Source organism: Pteropus alecto, unplaced genomic scaffold (genome assembly GCF_000325575.1).
Source record: "Pteropus alecto unplaced genomic scaffold, ASM32557v1 scaffold24, whole genome shotgun sequence".
NCBI lineage: Eukaryota > Metazoa > Chordata > Mammalia > Chiroptera > Pteropodidae > Pteropus > Pteropus alecto.
The window spans coordinates 28567315-28591287 of NW_006439192.1; the positions used below are offsets into that span (position 1 = coordinate 28567315).

The 23973-nt window shown below is 34.0% G+C and overlaps 1 protein-coding gene across 1 annotated transcript in view; it reads left to right on the plus strand.

Moving 5' to 3' along the window:
- The window catches only part of FNDC3A (fibronectin type III domain containing 3A), a 181523-nt gene that overhangs the window by 67742 nt on the left and 89808 nt on the right, over positions 1-23973 (plus strand). Inside the window, exon 3 of the mRNA XM_006916448.2 lies at positions 5309-5384. Coding sequence (XP_006916510.1) covers positions 5309-5384 — 76 coding nt within the window. The remainder of the gene's footprint in view (positions 1-5308; positions 5385-23973) is intronic.

Sequence of the window (23973 nt, forward strand, 5' to 3'; positions counted from 1 at the left end):
AAAATAAGTAAATTTTAAAAAAAAGAACTTTTGTACATAAAAGAACATTATGAAGGAAGTAAAAAGACAATTTATAGATTAAAAGTCTAATGTCTACAATATATAAAAAGCTTTTATAACTCGGCAAAAAGACAGACAACCCAATTAAAATTGGATAAATGACTCGAATACACATTTCTCCAAAGAAGATATACAAAGAGCCAACAAACACATGATAAGGTGCTCAGCATCAGTAGCCATTAGGGAAATGCAAATCAGAACCACAATGAGATGCCACTTTATGCCCACATGATGGCTATAATCAAAATAACAAGCATTGGTAAGAATGTAGAGAAATTAGAACCCTTGTATATTATTGCTAGGCATGTAAAATGATGCAGCTACAGTGGGAAAGTTTGGTGGTTCCTCACAAAGTTAAAACATAGAATTACCTTATGGCCTAGCAGTTCTCAATCTAAGTATATACTTCAAAGAATTGAAACAGGAACTCAAATACTTGTACATGAATGTTTATGGCAGCACTGTTCTCAATAGCCAATAAAATGGTCCAAATGTTCATCAGTGTTTGAATGGGTACACATTGTGATATAGCCATACAGTGGATTGTTATTCAGCCATAAAAAGGAATGAAGTACTGATACATGCTGCAACCCACATGAACCACAATAACATGCTTAGTGAGAGAAAACAGTCACAAAAAGATCACGTATGATTCTATTTATATGATACATCCAAAATGAGTAAATCTGTAGGAACAGAAGGCAAATTGGTGGTTACCAGGGTTTTGGAGAAGGAAAAAGAGTGATACTTTAATGGGTAAGGAAGGGGCGTTTTTTTGGAGTAGTAAAATTTTTGGAACTAGAGGTAATGGTTGTACAATGTTGTGAACATACTAAATTCCATGGAATTAAACACTTTAATATTAACTAAAAATTAAATTTTATGTGAATTTATCTCACTAAAAATGCTAGTAGTGACTGTGGTGGATTATAACATTGATTTTTAAAAGAATCATAGTAAGAAACATTTAAATAAGGGTGTGGGATAAGGGGAAGAATATAGAAAATAAGTCTCTGCTTAACCGAAGAATGCTAACTGGTAAATGTAGAAACATTGATTTTTTTTTTAATCACCATTTACAATTACCACAATAATGATTTAGTAATAATTGCTGAAACCATTGAGTGAAAGATAGTTGGAGAATAGGACAGTCACAAGGTCTCAAAGTATCACCGTATTGATTGTTTATTACTTTCAAAAGGAAATGGTACCTTTATAAAAGAGACATCTGACAGAAATCACCTAAACCAAGTGATCAAACTTAACACCCCTCAAGTACTCTAAAATGGTGTATCAAAATAGAGTGCGTGAGAGTGAGCAAATGTGGCAACATGTTAAACAATTGGTGGATCTAGTTGAAGGGAATATAATGAATCTAGTTGAACCAATCTTGCAGTTGTCCTGTACGTATGAAATATTTCAATATAAGAAGTTGAGGTAAAGGTGAAATTTGAATATGACCCTTCCCTGTGTAGTAGTTTTGCCTAAAGATTTAACTCCATTGCTTGATATTTAAGGATCTTCATGATCTAGCCCCTGCTTATTAATCCCAATCTTCTCTCTTTCCATAGCATTTCTCAAACTAGTTTAAACTTTAGCTATACCACACCTCTCCGTTTTCAAATTGTCCATGACCTCTTTCATCTTCATTACTTCATACATGCTATGTGGCTCTCTTCTTAAAATGTCCTCTTCCCATTTTTAGCCTGTTAACTCTTGGTTGTCCCTATGAACATTATATAGAAAAACTCCTTCAAGATTTTTTCCTGCTTATCCCGCCCTGAATGGAGCCTATAGTACATTGGTCATATCCTGATTATACCACTGATGACACTGTACAGTTAATTGGCTGTGTACTTGTCTGCCTTCCTCACTAGGCTAGACTTTTTGAGGCCTTGGACTGTGATTTATTCTTCTTCTTGCTATTCACAGTACATATAAGAATAGGTACTAAACACTGGGTGTTTAATAATTGATTTTTAGATTAAGGAATAAATTTCACTGCTTACATTTTTTGGAACATCTTATAATTTAAAAGAGGCCTGTTTATTCTTTTTTTACTTAATAGCAAAATTTATTAGTTATGTATATATCATGTTTGGTTTTCTTAGTTTTATTTCTTTTTTACAACTTTATAGTGAATAAATTTATTAGAGGAACAATTAGTATTTTATGTAACTTCATAATACCAATACTGTTAGATGATCATGGTTAAAAGAAATAACATGTATGTAAAGCACACAGCATGGTGTGACATAGCACTAATTTGGGTCTTGGACCCTATTAAGAATTTAATGAAATCTAAAGAAAACAGTGAACATTTTTCTAGAAAGTTGTAATATCTACAGAAAATTTCATATACAATTCTGGTGGTCCACAGACCCTTTGAATGGATACCTGTGGCTCCCAGGTTAAGAACGCTTGTGCTTTAACTCAGTGCTGGCCTCAGGTAACATCCTTCAGCAATTCACCACCTCTACCAAATTCTAACACTAATTAAGAAAGAAGTGAATAAGACAGAATAAGTTTAAAATGTTTTCTAACAACCACGGATTTGTTGAGATTGATAAAAATGTATTGGAAATAAAGGCAAACTGAAACCTAGCCCACTTTCAAAATTGTAAGTTTTTATAGAACAATTCTTAGATTACAGAGGAAATCAAGAGCAAAATAGCAGAAAATCTTTAAAAAACAGTGAAAATACTTTGATTAAAGCTGAGTTAAGTCAAATTCATAGTCTTAAAAGCATGTATTACTAAAGAAAGAATGAAATACAGTATTCAACTGAAAAAGTTAGAAAAACAACATGGTAAGCCTAAGGAAAACAAAAGAAAGGAAATAATAAAAGTTGCAAATAAAAATTAGTGCATTAAAAGAAACCTACTTAGATGAGTGCTATAACCTCCTGACAGGTCTTTCTGTACCTGATTGCTGCACTGCAGCAAGGGTAATCCTCCTGCTTAAGTAATAACTCTTGATTGCCCTTAAAATGGCTCACAAGACCCTATAAAGGCTTGTGTCTTCCTTTTCCCGCATTTCTCACCTTGTTCCTGTGTTCCCACCCCATACTCCAACCATATAGAACTATAGAACTTCTTTTGGTTCATTGACTATGATAAACTGTATGTGATATCGCCTTTCCTGGAGCTTTGCACTTGCTCTTTTTAACACCTGAAAGGCCTTCCTTTTCTTCTTGCTAAGGTAATTCCTGCTCAGTCTTCAAGACTCAGCTTAAGTTTTACATTCTCTGGAAAGCAGTTACACAAACATATACATGGTGCACATATATACACACATGCTCAGTTAGGTAACAGGCTAATTGAGATACTTTGTCCTGTGTGCTCTGGTAGCACTTTACTTCTCTTACCATAGCACTTATTACCAGTAAATATCAAAGAAAGATTTGAATAGAACAGTAGTGATTGAGAAAACATCAGAAAACATTTCTAAAGTTACAGTGTTTAAAATAATTAAAGTAAAACTTTTCCACAGCTATTTTTGCCAAAGTAGATAGTGGCATGGATGAGATAAGTCAAAGTCTATTGTGTGCTAAAGGAGATATCCTAAATTTAGCAAATTGTATTGGTTAGCTCTCTAGAAAAAAAATATTTCTGAATCTTCTCCAGATAAATTTAAGATGCATTAAAGAACTAAATATAAGCAATTATCTAAAAGCTAAAAAAAAATAGAAACTTTTATTTTTATCAGACCTCTAGGTCAGCATTGTCCAGTGGAAATATAAGCACATACGTACTTTAAAATTTTTTAGTAGCCACATTAAAAAATAAGAACAGGTGAAATTAATTATAATAATGTTTATTTAACCCAGTATGTTCAGAATTTTATTTCAACATGTAATCAATATAAGAATTATTAACAAGGTATTTTACATTGTTGGGGTTTTTTTATACTAAGTCTTTGAAACCCGGAATATATTTTACACTTCCAGCACAGTTCAGTACAAACTAGCCACATTTAGAAGCAATAGAAGAAGATCACAATGCAAAAATAGATAACATTGGCTCCAAGAGATTAAATAATTGTATTAAAATTAAGGAGAAAACAAAATGGGAAAATATTTGCAGCATAATATAATAAAGTATTATTAATATGCAAAAAAATTATATAAATCACTAAGAACACTTAAAGCCCCCCAAAATAAATGGGTATGATGACATAAGCAGCCAGTTTACAAAAGAGGTAGTAACAAACATAAAGATAGCATTTTACCTCATTAATAATCAAGTGCAAATTAAAATAATAGTAATGACTATTTCATATATCACGGTAACAAAGATTTTACAACTCTGATTTCCAAGGTTGCAGAAAATGTGGTAAAAGAGTGTTTCCTCATAGACTATGAGGGAAAGTATCAATTAGTAAAACCTTTTTAAAAAGCATTTACACGCAACAGATACAAGAATTCTCTTATAAGGAAGTGATACTAATTATAGAGAGGGGACAAGTACATACTAAAATGCTCACTTCTGCATTGTTTTAATAATGGAAAAATTGAAGACTAAGTTCCTTACGTTAGGAGAATGGTAAGTAGTTTATGGTATAGTCATTCAATGAAATGCTTTGACAAGTAATGTAGAAAAGTCTTTTTATAATATTAAACTAGAAAACGATATGGAATTGAAGATCTTATGTCTATATTTAAGGAGAAAAATTAGGCCTATGTGTAGAGAAATTTATCAGAATGTTAACAATGTTTATTTTATGATAGAAGGACCTCAGATTTTTTTCCAGTTTTCTATTTTTCAAATGTAATAAAATCAGTGCGTGTTACCTATAAAATGAAAACTACTTTAAATTCTAAGATTGATTTAACACATTATCAAATATAATTGAGATATCATACTAATTCAAGTATGCCAATCCAATGTTCTACTTGTAAATTTATGCTTTATTTTTTAAAAAACACAGTACTTAGCAACTAATGAACCAAGCATAGATGACCCAGTATGGCTTGATTTCATTTTTGTTTCAGAGTGAAGTTTATTGACTTTCCAGTAAAAGTTTGCCACTATCTTTTTTTTATTTCCTTACTTTGGCTTAAGTCTGACCTCCAGAAAAGTGAAATAATACTTTTTTAACAAATGTGTAAAGTGCATAATCCCCATTTTCCCTCCCAGTTTCATATGGTTAAATAGCTTACATCTACTCTCTTACTAGCAGTATATAATATTTTGATATACTAATTTGCTCTATCGTTTTCGTTAATACTTCTTCATCTTATTTTAAGGTTATTCTAGTTCAAGTTAACCCAGGGGAAGCATTTACAATAAGAAGAGAAGATGGACAGTTTCAGTGCATTACAGGTAAGAATGGTAATTTATTATTATATAGTCTTTCTTCCTTACTTTCCCCACCACACGAAGGCACAAACTTTGAATACCTTATGGCTTAACTGTTTCAGTAGTATCCTAATTAGTCTCTTTACCCTGGTTTCTTGATTAATCTTGCTATAATAATATATATTGTTCATGTTACCCCCTTGCTTAGAAATCTTAAGTGAATCCAGTTCAGGTTCCTTAGTCTTTTTTTAAAAGATCACTTCATCTTTCTAGTCTTTCTTTTCACTTTCCCTTCAATACTCTTTTACTTTGATCTTGGTAAATTGGTAATTTGCTATCTTTTGAACCTGTTTTGTACTTTCTGTACTGTTCTTATCTAGAATTGACCCTTATCACCACCATTTCCCAGCCTATTCAAATGCTACCTATGCTTCCAGACTGAGCTCAGATCTTATCTTTAAAAGGTTTCTTTTGGTAAAGTCTTAGTGAGCATTTCCTCTACACTACTCACTAGCCACTCCACACACATTTGTGACAAACAAAACTGTCTCCAGATATCACCAAATGTCCCCCCGAGGGGCAGAATCACCCCCAATTGAAAACTACCACCCTGTGTGAAGACAAGAGAAATGAAAAGTTCACTGGCTTTGTAATTAGAGAACTTGAGTTTAAATCCCAACTCTGTCGCTTGCTAGCTGCATAAAGTTTCATGTTATTTAACCTCTGTCAGGTACGTTTCTCATCAGTGAAATTCCCATCCTTGTGAATAATAGTACACCTCATAGGATAACTGTGAGGGTTAATATGTATGTAAAGCACTCTAAACCAGACCTGACACATATAAGGCACTCAGTAAATGGTGATGTTGGGTTCTATGGAATTAATTATGGAACAGAAAGTTACCCTACCACCTATGAAATCTCTTACTACCAATTATTGTGCTATTCATTTAGCAAGTAACTATGTATGTTCTTGTAACATTTCTTTTAACTCGTTATATTTTTAAAAACCATTTAAATTTTGTATGTTTAACCTGAAAAATTTATTCAGTCTTTTCAACTATATTTTAAGCACTTCGAGGGCACTTTGTAATCCCTTTAGTTCTTGGGTACCTAAATAATAGCTGTTGCTTTGATATGAAGAGAACACCTTAGAAGTAGGGCTACCGTATTCTTTATCATCCAACCCAGCATACTTTTGAGAATGAAAAAGGACCCTATCAATTTCTCCAAGACAAGTATCAGCCAAGATTGTCCCAGGAAAACCAGAACTTATGGTTCCCTCCATTTTCCTTGGGGGTGTCTGCTTGATTTAATCAAAGAAGAAATATGCCTCTTTCTAAAGAAGCAATTAGCTCAATGATTACAATTAAAATTTTTAGTCTGCCATCTAAACCTTACATGTCTTAGATTAGTACTTTCTTTAAGTTAATTGAAATCTTTTGAGTGGCAAATAAGGGTCCACATATTTGGGCTAAGAAGAAACCAGGCAGTAGAATTTATAAGCAATATAATAAACTTTACTTGTCTTTACTTGTCAGTTAGGTTTCCATAAAAATAATTTTATTTTTCTGCTAAGTACCTCTTAGAATTTACATTTCTAGTAGAGAATACACCTTAGGTTTATTAGTATATCTTTTCAAATTGTTTTCAATAAATATCATTTATGATGGAAGCCTTTTAACTATTATAACATTGGTCTTTTCAAATGAGGATACTCATTACTATTTTTAGTGTGACTTAAAACACAGAAACTACTGATTGCAGTTGGATAGTCAGACTTTGATTTTTAAGTAACGTATTTGAAAAGTCAATTGTAACTGTAATTTGTAAATCCTCTTCCTAATTAAACCAGTTTTTTATAGAAGTTACTCCTTCAGTCAGGACCAAAAAAGCCTAATTTATAATATGGTTCCTGTAGTACTAACATCCTAATAGTAGAAACTGACTACTACTATGTGAAGATATTTTTAAGTAGGGATACATTTCTTTGCTTCAGTAAAAAAGGGAGACTCCTTTCTCTGTATGACCAATTATATAAAGGATAAGGTAAAAAGCTCTTCTCTCTTTCCTTATGTTTTTGTTTGTCCAAAATTAAAAAGTGGGATATAAGTGGAAGGAATAGTAGTGAATGAGGAGCTGGGATTTAAGTCTTTGTAAAGACCAGTGTGCCCTCATTCCAAGCAAGAGAAGACGACAGAACAAGAAGACTATGACCTCTGGAGCTCATCCTCTTCCTTTTCTTCCCCTTTGCCATCACTAGTTTCTGTCACATGCCAGTCATCTTCCTGAACTAGTTCTAGAGCTAAGTTAAAAAGTTAAGAGTGGAAATAGAAGTGGAGTCAACAGATAAAGAGAAAGTCTTATGGGAGGAAAATCAAATGCCAGTGAAGCTGAGAGAAAAAATAGGACCCTACGGCAGTCAGGCCATCAAGTTCTTCTTTCCACAGCCACTATACTAATAATAGAAATCTCTATAGTGAAACCTAAAGACTTGCGATAAATCCAGTATAAATTAGTATGCATTTGAATTAAAGACTATTCTTTTTACAGTAGTTTTATTACCTATCAAGAATTTATAGAAAAAAAACTAAGTTAGCAGAGATCATAGGGAACTTTAGAGATCGAAATAATCTCGTTATTTTATTGGCAGTTCAGAATTTGTTACTTATAGCAAATTATGGGCAGGACTCAATATAGTACTTTTTCTACTATAGTGTACTCCTTGGAAAAATGAATTACTGTTGTGTTTTTTTTTTTTTTTTTTTCATGAATTCAAGTATCTGCTGAGGCAGATACTGTGCAAGTTGCAGGGGACTCAGAGAAAACTAAGACACATTTCCTGCCATTCAAGAACACAGTGTAGTAAGGAAGAAAGGGAATAAATTAGCAGTTGTATTGCAGTATAAAAAGAACCGTTAGAAACATACATAGAGTGTTGTGGGAGCCTAGGATGGGTACAGTAACACAGAGTAATATGTCAGGAAAAATATTCAAGGAGAAAATGAAACATGACCTATCTTTAAGGAAAATAGTAGTTGATCAAATGGAAAGGGGGCTCAAGAAAGCATTTTAAGCAGAAGGAACAGTGTACAAAAGCAACAGAAGGAAAGAATGACTTGACTTATTTGACTAACTGCCAAGAAATGAATTGTTATGAAGTTGATAAAAGGAATGTGGATAGAGATGAATCTGAAAATGGAGTCAGATCTTGAAATGGCTTGGCTGCCATACTAAGAATTTTAAACTTTATTGTAAAGGTGAAGAAGAACCATTGAAGAACATTATGCAGGAAGATTAACATCCAATTTACAGTTCTGAATAATCAGCGATGTCTCCTATTAATAAGTGATTACCTGTTAAAAATCTTCTTGCTGCAGATATCTAGAAATGTTCAGTAAAATGTTACAAATATTCTTTTAAATGCATTGCTGAGCTTCTCTTTCTTCCTTCTACCCCTCCCACAACAAAAAGAGGGAAGGGGGAAGGAAATAAATTATGGTCCAGAAACAAGGACTTTTTAATATTTGTTTTTCAAAACATTTCATACGTATAATGAAAAGAATATACTTTGTTCATTTGATGCGATTGTTTTTTATTGTTCCATGCCATTCTTTCTGAGTCTTATCCAAAATCTGTTGTTGATCTTTCCTTACTCTTTGCCTATTTCATGTCCTTTCAGACCCTGCACAACTCTTAAATATCTAAATGTGTAGTTTTCTACCATTTACCACTTTCCAGTTTGCCATTCCTCTCATTGGCTAGGTTTATTTATACTGTCTGATTCAGACCCATACCTCATTTTTGCCATCTTAAGCCAATATTCATTTGTTTTAAAACAAATACATTATTACTTTTAAAATGACAGTACTACCTTGAGTCTGTCTGTTTTTTTCTATTAAAAGATATTTTGAAACAAATCTAACAACGTGATTTTTTTTAGTGAAGTGTTTTGGTAGCACGTCAACAGATTGTCTTATATGATGATAGATATTGCAGAAATTAATCCATATTTGTAATTATACCAAGGAATGTAAAAATGTATTGAATGAGTAAATCTTTAGGTTTAGTATTAATAAATCTTTGTAACATGTGCTAAAGACTGTCCTTCTTAGTTTTGTTTTGTGGCAAGTATACAGAATAGAGAATTAGGCAAGGTTTCTGAGTTTGGGTTACTGGGAAGGTCCGAGAAACATATTTCATAGAAAATATGTGGTGAACTTTTAAGATCCCTGTTGTAGAGCTGGATTTCCTGGTGATAAATTGGTCCCATCCTTCAGACATCATTTGTTCCATGAAGTGTTTGCAGACAGATATCTCTTCATTTTCTTTCCTCTTCTATCCCTGAATGCACATACAGAAATAAATGAGGGCAGAAACTATATTTTACTTGTGTTTGTAGCCCTGGTGCTTTTCGTGTCACCCAGTACATGGAGAATGCTTGGTGAATGTTTAAGTTAAATGAGGAAGATTAAAAAAAACAACAACTAATGTCTCTTGAGCATTACTATGTGCCAAGTAAATAGAGTCTATATAGACAAACAACTCTGTCTAAAAATCCTCCTTATTGAGAGATGTGGCTTCCTTTCTTCCTTCTTTCATGATACCTCAAAATGAAGAATAAAAATTTATTAATTAAATATCTAGGGGTTTTGCATTGTTATGTCACTTCTGCTTTGGTGTTATTCCATGTTGCTACATGCAAGAGAGAAAGTTATTAAAAAGCAAAAAGAATGTACAGATCAGCTATGCCTGAATAGTTTTTATATGCCCTGGCCCCTTCAAATTTGATATTTTAGGAAGACAAGCAAAGATATTGATGATTGTTTAATTTCATTAACCTAATAGGGCAATAGTTAAGCACATTACCTGGGTTTGAGTTCCAGCTCTACCACTTAGTATTATATCAATCAGATTATATTAAGCAATTTAGTGATTAATTTTACATCCTGTCTTAGACTTGTTTATATAAAAAGAGAGAGTCCATCATGTAAGGCTTGTAATATAATTAGTCAAAGAGACTATTACTAAACTATACCTTTTTGGACCTAGTGTTTGTATATGTGGAATCATAGAACCCAATTCTTACATCAGTTCTATGACCTCTAATTATGTTGATCGTGAGTTTATCAGTTCTACACTTTGGTGATTTGTTTTGCAACATTGTTTTCACAGTTGCATTTCAGCAGTTGGGAGGACTTCATATTCTTCATCCATTCATTCATTCAGTAAGAGATAAAAGTGAATAAGCAAGTGCCCTTTATTTCCTCCAGCTTATTTGACAGACAGACCTGCTTATATATCTTTATGGGAAGACGAATTAAAATTTGACCACAGGCCCATTGCCAGTGTAAAGCTTTGTCTTAGGTTATATTATTCAGGACTTTGTTCTCTTGAGCTCCCTTTCTGTACATTTTTAATTAATAGCTTTGACAAAAATAAATGACATGTTTATAAAATTTCAGTTGTCATAAAGCTACCAAGGACAACTAATAACATTAAGTAAATGTCAAGCTCAAGAAGATCAGCATATTTTGAACTGATAGATCAAAACCAATAGGATAAAATTTAATAGGAATAAATGTAAAGTTTCCCATTTTAATTTGAAAAATTACCCGCACTGGTACTTTATAGATGTGTATTGGTCAGGGTTCCTTTTTTAAAACTGACTCTTGTCATTTAAACATAAAAGGAGTTTATTAAGGTGATAATTGAAACTCTTTCCATTTCTTCTTCCCTTTCCTTCCTGACTAAAGCCATTAGGTGGAGCAGAACAATATAGAGGTCTTAGTCCATTAGGGCTGCCATAACAGAATACCATGGACTGGAGGCTGGAAGTTCAAGATTAGGGTGCCAGCATGGTCAGGTTCTGATGAGAGTCCTCTGCAAGTTTGTAGACTGCTGGCTTCTCACTGTGTCCTCACATGATGAAAGTAGCAAGGAAGGTTTCTAAGGTCTCTTTTACAAGGGCACTAATCCCATTCATGAGGGCTCTACCCTCATGACCTCATCACTTCCCAAAGGCCCCACCTCCTAATACCATCACATTGGGGCTAGGATTTCAACATGTGAATTTATGGGGGACACAAACAGTTAGTCTGTAACAGCACTGAACTGGTGGGAGTGGAGGAGGTAAGCTACAGTGCCACAGAGTGGGATTTCAGGGCCAAAATTGGGTGAAGAGTTCATTACATAGGAGAACAACTTAGTGTAGAGACTCAGAGCCCAAACAGAGTGAGGAGGGAATTCACACATGAAGGTATCCTGGTACAGGGACTCAGAGTCTAAGCAGGCTGAGAAGGGTATCCTCAAGAAGAGGTGGCCTGGTGTAGGGTATAAGAATCTGAGCAAGATGAGGAAGTCATCAGTACAGTGAAGTGGCCCAGCATAGGGAATCAGTGCCTGAATAAGGTGAGAGCATTCACCATAATGTGAGAGCAACCTGATGCAGAGAGTCAGAGATCTGTGAGGAAGCCATCAGTGTGGAGGAGAAGCCTGACATGGGTTACTAGAGTCAGCAGGGTCGGATCGTTCACATGCTTGGGGTGGTCTGGAGTGAAGAGGCAGAGCCCAAATTGGATAAAAAGACATCCACACAAAGGATGGCCTGCTGCTGAGTGGGGAGGGCATCTACACAGAGGGGCAGCCTGGCATGGGGTTTTATAGCTCTAGCAGGGTGAAGAAAGTGTCTATGTAGTGGAGGCTTATGAAGAATCTGAACTCATGCAGTATGAGGGCATTCAGAGTGAAGGAGGTGACTTCGTTTGAGGTATCAGAGCCCAAAATAGGTGAAGATGTTGTCTACATGGAGGTAAGGTAAGGTCCAGTAAGAAGAATCAGATCCTGAGCATGGTGAGGAGGGGATCCCCATGGCATGGCAGGAGTTATCAGGGCCCAAGGAAATCCCCATCCACTTATGGTGGGGCAGCCCAACACAGGATGTGAGAGCCTGAGTGGGGTGAGGAGGGCATCCATCCCCATAGAGAAATGACCTAGTATGGATAATCAGAGGCTAAGCAGAGTAAGAAGGTAGTCTACATGGTGGGCTGAGGGGTAGAATGGCCTGGTATGGGGAGTCAGAGCTTAAATTGTGATGAGAAGAGAATATACACAAAAACACAGTGGGTAGCCCAGCACAGAGTGTTAGAGCTTGTATATGACCACATGGAACCAAGGAAAGGATGACATCCACTTGGGGCGAGTAGGAATGGCCTCAATATGGCAGGGCAGAGCCATGCATCCACTCTAGGAGGGTCACCTGGTGTGGGGTTAGAGGAACATCTGTGGGAATGGTTGCAGAGATGGAAGATTGGTTATATAACACAGGGGACTAATCAAAGGAGCGTTTATATTAAGAATTGTGAAAGCCAGATTTCTTACTATCAGAGAAGGAGCTTTAGATGTGAAAAGGAGGAAACTAGAATGAATCCTGTGACCACTGAATGAGAAAGATCAGACATTTCTGATTCAAGGTCTGGGAAAGAGAACGTACACGATGTGACTGGAACATATGTTGCCCCAAAAAGAAGAAAGTGCTCAAAAATGGATAGAGACATGTCAAAAGTAACCAGCTTAAAGGAGCTTTCGTTAGCAAAATGAAGCACAATTTGAGCATCATAATAATGATAGAAATGGATTAGAGCCTACTGAATAATACAAGAAACTATAAGTCTATACAAATATAGATAAGTAGGTAGATGGATGATTGATGATAGATAGATAGATAGATAGATAGATAGATAGATAGATAGATAGATAGATAGATAGATGCCACGACTTCCAGGCCTTTAAAGTGTGGCATCCAGCAAGTCTGGGATTCGTGCCATGCCTGAGGTCACACTGGAACTACAAAAGACTTACTGATTAAAGGCAAAAAAAAAAAAAAAAAAAAAAGAGGGAGGTAGGTAACTTTACAGTTGAGAAGCCTGGCAGACACCATCTTAATCACATAATCAAATTGTATATCATCAGTAAGCCCAGAAATCAAAATTGTGTGCACCTGATAACGATGCACTGAGGGGAACATGGTGTCAATTCTGTGATATTTCTGCCAAAAAATGTATGATCTGAATCTAAGCACAAGGAAACAGTAGACAAACTCAAATCAAAGACATTCTACAAAGTAACAAACCTGTAATCTTTAGACATCAAGATTATGCAAGTCAGGGAAAGACTAAGGAACTGTTCAGACTGACAGAATAAAGAGAAATGCAATATGTGATTATAAACTAGCTCCTTTTCTTAGAAAGCACATTAGGACGACTGGTAAATCTTAAATGGGGTTTTTAAATTAGATGGTTTATTAATTTTAATTACAAGTACCACAAACTAGGTGGCTTAAAACAACAGAAATTTAATGTCTCAGTTCTGGAGGCTAGAAGTCCAAGATCAAGGTGTCAGCAAGATTGGTTCCTTCTGAGAGAGAATTCATACTTCTCTCCTAGCTGCTGCTGATGGCCAGAAATCCTTGGGATTTCTTGGCTTATAAATGCATAACTTCAGTCTCTGTCTCCATCTTCATATAACCTCTCCATGTCTCTTTGTCTTCACATGGCTGTCTTTTTACAAGGATATTTTATTGGATTAGGAGCCCGTTCTACTCCAGTATGACCTTATCTTAACTAATTATATCTGCAGCAAATCTATTCCAAATGAAGTCACATTCTGAGGTACTGGTACTTAATTGTATCTTTTGGGGTAGACATAGTTCAACCTGTAACAGATAGTAATAAGATATTAATGTTAATTTTCTGGTTTTGATGGCTGTGTTATTATATCAGAATGTCCTTATTTATAGAAAATGCATACTAAAGTATTCTGTGGGTGAAAGGCCATCATGTCAGCATCTTTCTTTCAAATAGTTTAGGGAAGAAAGTTCTTTGTGCCTCTGGACATCCAACTTGTAAGTGTGTGATTGTTTCAAATTAAAAAAAATATTACTTTAAGAAAAATAGTATTAGGTGCCTTATAGTCTTTATAAGGACTAGATAACCAGACTTAAGGCTAAGCTTCAGGAACAATGCCTCAAAACCATGTCACAGAACTTGTCTGATTAGGAAATTCTCATCACTGCCATGATTTTACCTGTGCCATTTCTTCAATATTGCTTGCTTCCAGCATAGATACCACTTCTGTAACAGGAATTGTAGCTATCCACCACTGACTCCTAGTTATCAGAACCTGTAGGAGCAATATTCTTTACCTCACACTGAGGTGACTCCTCCACCACACAAAGGAGCTCAAGATCCTATGCACCAAAACAAATTACAGTATCCAGTACATGCAAGAGTAGAGGACTTTATGAATAGAACTTGCTTATTTTAGTAGATCTAGAGTTAAATATTAGTTACCTATTGAACCTCATTTGCAAAAGTGAAAACAAATGAAATTTTAGACTGCAAAAACAAATGTAAGTTCTAAAACAGATGGTGCAGTACTCTTTAGATGGTATCCTTTTGATATGTAAAAGAAGTGTTGACAAACTGAGATTGAACTCAGGAAGATAATTAGGAGAGTACAGAATCATGAAATCATTATTATAAAAGGCTATAAAAATGTGTGAAGGATCTTTAACCTAGAAGAGAGAGCTGTGACTTGGAAGACATTGTTTTCTGCACCTTTAGAAGGCAAAATTTAGACTTAACAGGTGAGAGTTACAAGGAAGCAAATTCCGACTCACAGGGAAGAGCTGTCCAGCAATTATGGCTGTATAAAAGTGGAATCATTGCTTTGTTATGCCAGTGTCCTATCATTCTGTGTGCTCATGCACTGGTTAGATGATTTTATAAAAAGTAATTCTTGCATAGAAGAAGAATTTTGATTGGGTAAGCACCAACATTCTTGTAACTGAAGATTCTTTGATTCCAAAATAACCTGTTAATTAGACTGAGATCTCTTTAGTTAACTCTGGAAATGAATACTCTGAATGGGAGTCTTAAATTTAATGAATATATCTATGCACAGGTACATATTATAAAATAATTAAGCTAGTGAATGCTTATTGTTCATAACAGACTATAAACAGGATGCCACTAGTTAATTTATTAATTTGCATTTCTAATGAAATAAACACTTAGGAGAGAAATGTCCACTAAATTTCTGAATCTTATAGGGGCAGAAACAATGATGCTGTCTTTATCTTGCTACATAAAATCTTACTTTATTAAAGTGTTCAAGGAATATTAGCTTCCTTCTATTTTGTTTCCTTAACAACAGAAATTGTTTCTTTTTCATCTCTGATTCTATGTGCTAAAATAATGCCTTTTGCTTAGTGGGCATACTGTCAATATTTATTAAAATTAACTGCTAAAATTTTTTTTTTTAAGTATACTTGGTATATCCTTTTGCCTTAGTAACTCCTTTATACTGAAAATATTCTTCTGTATGTAGGGATATTTTAGTGCCTTAGAGTCTTCAATATGAGCACCAGTTAAGATCGTAGAGTAATATGGAAATGTTAATTTAAATATGTAAATAGTGAGCGATAGATAATGCCTGGATGTTGATCATTTGACCAAATCCTGGATTTCTGCTTATTTTCTTATGGTTCGACTCTTATGTGTAAAGAAAGTGTCAAGGTGAATTTAAGTTTGTTGAGAGGTTTTACCTTTGTTTTCTCATATCTCGCCTTACTTAGGGAAGCCAAGAACCTAAATAACAAGGCCAAAGTATGTTGATTCTGAGCCCCGTCATCTCTTAGATTTAGTTTGCTATCAAGTACCACTTTCAAGTCCTTCTGCTTTCCTTTTTTGCTTCCAAATGGTTCTCACCAGCTTCTCAGCAATTACTGATATTTTCTTACCATTGTTGCTTCTAGTGTCACTTTCTAGTCAGCCAGTGGGGGTTTATTTGGCCCTTATTGCTTCTGCTGTCACCTCATCCAAGAAGCAACTAGCTCTTCTGCTCCTGGGGCATTTATTGTCAGGACCTCTTCCCATTTTTCTTTTCTTCACTGCTACTGCATTCATCACTGCTTTTCTGTTCTCACCTTGTCACCTCATGCACCTAATCATGACTCTTCCTTTTTTTGAAATTAAGGGAAGGTTTGTCCCAAATAGTAAGTACTGCTATATCCTCTCTGTGTTCTGGGATTATGGTAAGTATAACCACATGTATATCTTCCCTCTCACAATTGGTCTGCTCTTTGATATTTACCATCTTCATTACAGAGCATTTTTTAGCAAGTTCTCTGAACTAAGCTAGATGATTTTTGAGGTCATTAATAAATACAATATTTCATTAAATACTTATAAACCCTGTGTCACGTTAATTCCAACTCTTACCTCAGAGTGAGTTTTCTACCCTCCAAAAGTAGGAGCCCCTGGTTTTGGTCGTCTCTGTGTTCTAGTCTGAATTCCCATACCCATCAGATCTAGTCAAAGCCCTTTTCTCCCAGGATGTCTTTGTGAGGGAGGCGGGGGAGGATGGAGTTATCATGTAAATAAGACTCCTAGAGACCTGCTCTGATATCCTGGAATCTCTGAGACATGTAAACAAACTACACTTCAGCCCCATGACTCTTATTATATATGTCAGAATTTTGATATTGAAAATCTCTCTGAAATTTATTAGGAGTTAAATATTTATCGTCTTATATATCATGGTCACTGCAGTTTTGCTACAGTTACTATGACTAACAGCATGAAATATTATACATATAACTTTTTTTCCTAAATTTACAACAATAAAACTTTAAAGAAATAACAAAATATAGGAATGAATTAATGGTTTATTGTTAATGGCACAAGTATAGCAGTAAGTCTACCTGGGTTCTAAGACCAATGGGTGGGAGCTATAAGAAAACATTTAGCTCAGTATGAGGAAGAACTTTGTAGTAAACAGCTGTCAAAGAGGCTCAGGAGCAATCAGTTCCCCTTTCATCTTTGTAGGTAGCAGTGCATATGCTGGCTCTTCACTTAATGATGCTATTAGAGAGGAGCCTTAATTTCTTTTGAGCGGATAGTTAGAGTTGATACTTTTTAAGGTTCTCACAAGTCTAAAATTTTATGGTTCCATATATCTTTGGATAGATTACTTAAATTCTGGCCATTATTTCACACGTATGTGAAATGAGGGTGGGCTAATGCAAATTACATTCAAACAAATTTCCACCAGTTCTCAAATTTTTAAGTATTTGCTAATATCTTATGCCATCTTAAATTTTCAAAAATTGAAACAACACTGGCTTATAACATTATGTAAGTTTTTAATGTACAACATTAATTCAATAACTGTATATCCTAGCATGCTCACCACCAGAAGTCTGGTTTCCATTTATCATATATTTGACCCCTTTTACCCATTTTGCCCTACCCCCACTCTTTTCTCTCTGGTAACCACCAATCTGCTGTCTGTAACTCTGTTCTTGTTTGTTTTTTGTTTTATATCCTACATATGAGTAGAATTATCTAATTTTTGACCTTTTCCATTTAACTTATTTCACTTAGGACAATACCTTCAAAGTCCATCTGTGTTGTCACAAATGGCAGTATTTCATCTTTTTTATGGCTGAGTAGTATTCCATTGTGTATGTGTGTATACACACGCAGGACACTTAGGTTGTTTCCATAGCTTGGCTATTGTAAATAGTGCTGCAGTGAACATAGTGTGCACACACCTTTGTAAATTAATATTTTCACATATTTTGGATAAATACCCAGAAGTGGAATACCTGAATTATATGGTTATTTTATTATTTTTTTGAGGAACCTCCATGCTGTTTTTTTATAGTGGCTACACTAATTTACAGTCCTACCAACAATGTTCAAAGGTTCCTTTTTCTCCACATTTTCTCTAACGCTTATTTCTTGTCTTTGTGATAGTAGCTATTCTAACAGGTATTAGGTGATAGTTCATTGTGGTTCATTTTTCATTCTCCTAATAATTAATGATGTTAACATCTTTCTACGTACCTGTTTGCCATCTGTATGTCTTCTTTAGAAAAGTATCTATTCAGATCTTTTGCCTAATTTTTAATCAGGTTGTTTGCTTTTTTGTTTTTGAGATTTATGTGTTCTTTATGTATTTGGGATATTAACCACTTATGGGAAATATTTGTAAATATATCCTCCCATTTGGTTGGTTGCTTTTTCATTTTGTTGACGGTTTCTTTTGCTGTGCAAAAGCTTTTTAGTTTGATGTAGTCCCACTTGTTTATTTCTGTTTTTGTTTCCATTACTGTTGGAATCAAGTTTACAAAAACATTTCTAAGACCAGTGTATAGCAGCTTACAGCCTATATTTTCTTTGCATTTTATGGTTTCAGTTCTTACAGTCAAGTCTTTAATCCATCTTGAGTTAGTTTTTGTGTATGATGTAAGATAGTGGTCTAGATATTTTCTTTTGCATGTGGCTGTTTAGTGTTCCCAACACCATTTATTGAAGAGGCTTTTCTTACTCCATCGTGTGTTCTTGGCTTGTTTGTCATAATTAGTTGTCTCTATACACATGGGTTTATTTTTGGGCTCTCAGCTCCATTCCATTGACTGTGTGTCTGTTTTTCTGCTAATATCATACTGTTTTGATTACTGTAGCTTTAAAATATAGTTTGAAATCAGAGAGTATAATACCTCTGGCATTTTTTTTTTCCTGAGGATTGCTGTGGCTATTCAGAGTCTTTGGTGTTTCATACATATTTTAGGATTTTTTTGTTCTATTTCTGTGAAAATGCTATTGGGATTTCAATAGGGATTGCATTGAATCTGTAAATTGCTTTAGGTAATACAGACATTTTAACAATGTTAATTCTTCCAGTCCATAAGCATAGAATAACTTTGCATTTTGTCATGTCGTCTTCAATTTCTTTCAGTAATGTTTTATGTTTTCAGTATACAGGTTTCACCTCCTTGGTTAAATTTATTCCTAGGTATTTAATTCTTTTCTATGTAATTGTTTTCTTCATTTCTCTTTCTGATAGTTCACTGTTAGTGTATAGAAAAACAGCAGATTTTTGCATATTGATTTTGTACCCTATAACTTAACTGTATCCGTTTATTATTTCTAATAGTTTTTTGGTGGAGTTTTTTTAATATATAAAATCATGTCATCCTCAGATAGTGACAGTTTTGCTCTTTCCTTTTCAATTTGGCTGGCTTTAATTTCCTTTTTTTTGCCTAATTGCTCTAGCTAAGATTTCTAATATTATTTTGAATAAAAGTGACAAGAATGGGCATCCTTGTCTTCTCATCTTAGAGGAAAAGCTTTCAGTTAGCTTTGGATTTATCATATGTGGCCTTTGTTATATTGAGGTGCTTTCTTTTTATACCATTTCATTGAGAGTTTTTAATCATATTTGGATATTTAGTCACGTCAAATGCCTTTTCTGCATCTGTGGAGCAAATCATATGCTTTTTATCATATGCTTCATTTTGTTTATATGGTGTATCACATTGATTTGCAAATGCTGAACCATCTTTGAATCTCTGGAATAAATCCTACTTGGTCATAGTATATTATCCTTTTAATGCATTCTTGTATTTGGTTTGCTAATATTTTCTTGAGGATTTTTGCATTGATGTTTGTTGTAGTATTGACCTGTAGTGTATGGTGTGTGTGCGTACACACTCACGCGCATGCATGTGTGTGGTACTTTTCTGGTTTTGATATCACAGTAATGCTGGCCCTATAAAACTTGTCAAATGAGCTAGGAAGCATTTCCACCTCTTCAATTTTTTGGAAGAGTCTGAAAAGAATAGGTATTAAATCTTTGAATGTTTGGTGGAATTCACCACTGACGCCATCTGTTCCTGGACTTTTGATTTTGGGAAGGTTTTTGATAACTGTTTAAATTTTCTTACAAGTGATAGGTCTATTCAGATTTTCTGTTCTTCAAGATTCAGTCTTGAAATGTTATGATACTAAGACTTTATCCATTTCTTCTAGGTTATCCAATTTGGTGGTGTATACCTTTTTATAGTATTCTCTTATGACCCTTTGCATTTCTGTGGTATTTATTGTTACTACTCTTTTATTTCTCATTTTAATTATTTGAGTCTTATCCCTGTTTTTCTTAGTGAGTCTAGCTAAAAGTTTTGTGTCTCTTTTCAAAGAACCAGCTCTTTGTTTCATTGAGCTTTCCTATTGCCTTTTTAGTCTCTTATTCATTTATTTCTATTCTGATTTTTATTATTTCCTTCCTTCTGCTGACTTTGGGCTTGCTTTCTTCTTTTTTCTAGTTTCTTTAGGAGTAAGGTTATATTGTTTGAGATTTTTCTCGTTTCTTGAGGTAGGCCTGTATCACTATAAACTTTTTCTTAGTACTGCTTTTGCTGCATCCTGGAGAATTTAGTCTGTCATTTTTATTTTCATTTGTCTTTATGTATTTTATTTCTCCTTTGTTTTTTTATAAACTCAATAGTTGGTTAGTAGCATGTTGTTTAATCTTCACATATTTGTGATTTTTCTAGCTTTCTTCTTTTAGTTTCATACCATTGTGGTTGGAAAAGATGCTGGATATGATTTCAGTCTTCTTAAATTTATTGAGCCCTGTTTTGTTTTCCAGCATATGGTCTGTCCTTGAGAATATTCCATGTACATTTGAGAAGAATGTGTATTCCCTTGCTTTTAGATGACATGCTCTGTATGTCTATTAAGTCCATCTGGTCTAATGTGTCATTTAAGGCCTATGTTTCCCTGTTGACTTTATGTCTGGATGATCTCTCTACTGGTACAAGTAAGATGTTAAAGTCTCCTACTATTGTTGTGTTGTTGTCAGTTTCACACTTTAGGTCTGTTAAGAATTCCTTTATATAGTTTGGTGCTCCTGAGTTGGAGGAGACATAAATATTATGTCTCCTTGATGGATTGTCCCCCTTATCATTTTTTAATGTCCATGTCTGTCTCTTTTTAGCTTTTTTGGCTTGGAGACAAAGGGAGCATCTCTCTCTTTTCAATTTTTTTAATAGGGAGATCAATATTCTAAGAATATTATTTTTTATAACATCACTGATTATTTTTGGCCCACTGACTTTCCATTACTACAAATATAACTGAACTAAGTTCTTTAGGTTTTATGGAAATTGTAAATAACTCAAGTCAAAACTCTATGAAGTCAATTCTCATCCCTATATGAGTAGGCATTATTTCCTTTTTCATAATTTAGCAAGTCAAACCATGAAGAAGTTATGTCCTTTATACATTACTTAGAAGGTCTTAATGCCCCTTAAAAAATGCTCTAAAGCATAGGTAACTTTTTCATACTGCTGGAAATCATATTATTATATTAAAAACTTTATGCTTTATAGGTCTTACTTCTAATACGAAAACATCAGTTCCAGTAGAAAGGCTCAAAATACTGATTTTGAAACATTAATGAGTCTTGTTTGTGAAAATGAATCATAACAGATCATCCATTCATAAATTTAGCCTATTTTAGGTTAAGTGAATGACTATGACTCACCCTGAGTACATTGTGTAATAGTCCCAGGTTGTCTCTAAAAGCTTTTAAATGTTACTTTTCAAGAGAAACCATGTTATATGTGATTTAGTTAAGAGAAAATTGCAACATTTATGTTAAGAAGAAAAATATAGACAAATTAAGTTGTCATCAATTCTTTATGTTCCTAATGAATATGTTGTCACTATTACAATTATTCTTTTGGAAGTAGGAAATCTAAAGCAGTTAATGAGTTCTATTTTAAAAAGTGACAAAAATCTCAATTTAAAAAAATTTAATGAGTGGTGACAAAAGGAAATTAAGATCCAGAAATATAAATGTATGAAATAGTTTGTATTAACTTTTCAATAAATGTTTATGAACTCATTGCATTCTGACACTTTTTATATTGGTCAGTGACGAAAATGGACCTATCAGGGTCTGTGCCTTCTCTAAACTGGCCTGACAAAACAGTATTTTATTAAATAAGAAGTATGAATATAAAATGTTTATTTAGGGTACAATTCTCTCTCTTTCAAGTGCCCAGTTTTCCCTTTTAGGAGAGAAGCTACCTATTAAAGGTAGATAAGAGCTGGGAAATGAGGATGATAGGAAAACAGATTGACCTAGAATGGGGAAACAGATTGACCTAGAATGGAGAATTAGGTAATTTTAAAGTCAAGAAAGAAAAATGAATGTTGGGTGCTTTAAACAATTAGAACAAAAAGTAAAAGGAGAGCTAGAGGATATTTATTTTAAGCAAATTTTAAACTAATTACTCTTAACTGCATATCTAGAGCAGTTTCTGTTCACTTTGAGTTTTAAAGCTGCCTTTTGAATATATTATACTGAACATTTGTAAACTAAGTATTCTAAGTAAAAGAAAATAGTAACATGTTATCATGAGGGAGTGGGTTTAAAATTAAATGGCCACTCACATGGTCAGTTATTTTTGTTTAAAAGTAGTTGATATATTCTAGGTAATGGATAGAAAATTAGAAATAATTTGTTTTCTATAAAAGAAAATTTTTTATATCTGTTCTTAATTTCTCAGATAATTGGCTCTTCCTAGATTATTGTTTAGATTTTTATTAGAATCAAATTTACTGAAGGCCTTTAATTAGAATGTGCATCATTATTTATTTGTTTAGGGTAAAGTTAGCCCAGTAGACATACTGTTTTTACTGACCATTCAGATTTTAAATAATCTTAACATTTTTATACCTGAAATAGTTGAGGGATATATATTTTTAATGAAGTTTATTCCTGGCACTATGTAGGCACTCAGTAAATATCTGTTAATAAATGATCTGAATAGATAATTATGTACAACATATAGATAATCTCTTGTTTTTTTCTACTACTTATATTTTTCTCTGAAATATTTCATTTAAAATTCCTTTTCATCATGAAAGGGTTTAGAAACTGAGGCCAAAGGGATTATGTTTTGGCTATATTGATTTTTACTCAGCTTTATACCACTCAGCTTGACTCCAGAATTCTCATACCAGGGGAAAATAATCCATAACAGTAGTAGCTATGATAATCATGTACAACTACTCCTTGGGTAGAATTATTGTGTAACATTCTCGTCAAGGTCACCATTGTTCTCTAGTTGCCAAAATGAGGGGTCTCAGTTCTCAATCATACTTGACCTCTTTAGCAGTATATGATACAGTGTATTATTTCCTCCTTGGAACATTGTTTTCTTTTCCTTCTGTAGTTTACGTATTCTCCTGGTTTTCCTGCTCTCTCATTGGCAACTTCTTTTCAGTATTTTTTGATGTATATTAAGATTTATGTATGTTTGAAAGTATGTAACAGATAAGTTATATAAGCCAGTCACAAAAGTGCAACTACTGTATGATTCCACTTAGAGTAAAATAGTCAAATTCATAGAGACAGAAAGTAGGATGGTCATTGCTAGGGACCAGAGGAAAATGGGGAGTTATCGTTTAACAGGTACAGAGTTTCAGTTTTGGAAAATGAAAGGAGTTCTGTAGATGGATGGTGGCAGTAGTTGCACAACAGTGTGAATGTATTTACGCCACTAAACAGTGCATTTAAAAACAATTGAAATGGGAAATTTTGTTTTGTATATTTTAACCAAATTTTTGAAAAATTCATTTTTTTAATTTATTTTTATTTTTAACAACAAAAAAGTATGCAGGAGAGACTTGAAGCCGGGGCTTAATGATATGGAAGGTAGAATTCTGAGATGTCCTTCAAGGTCATTGCCCCTG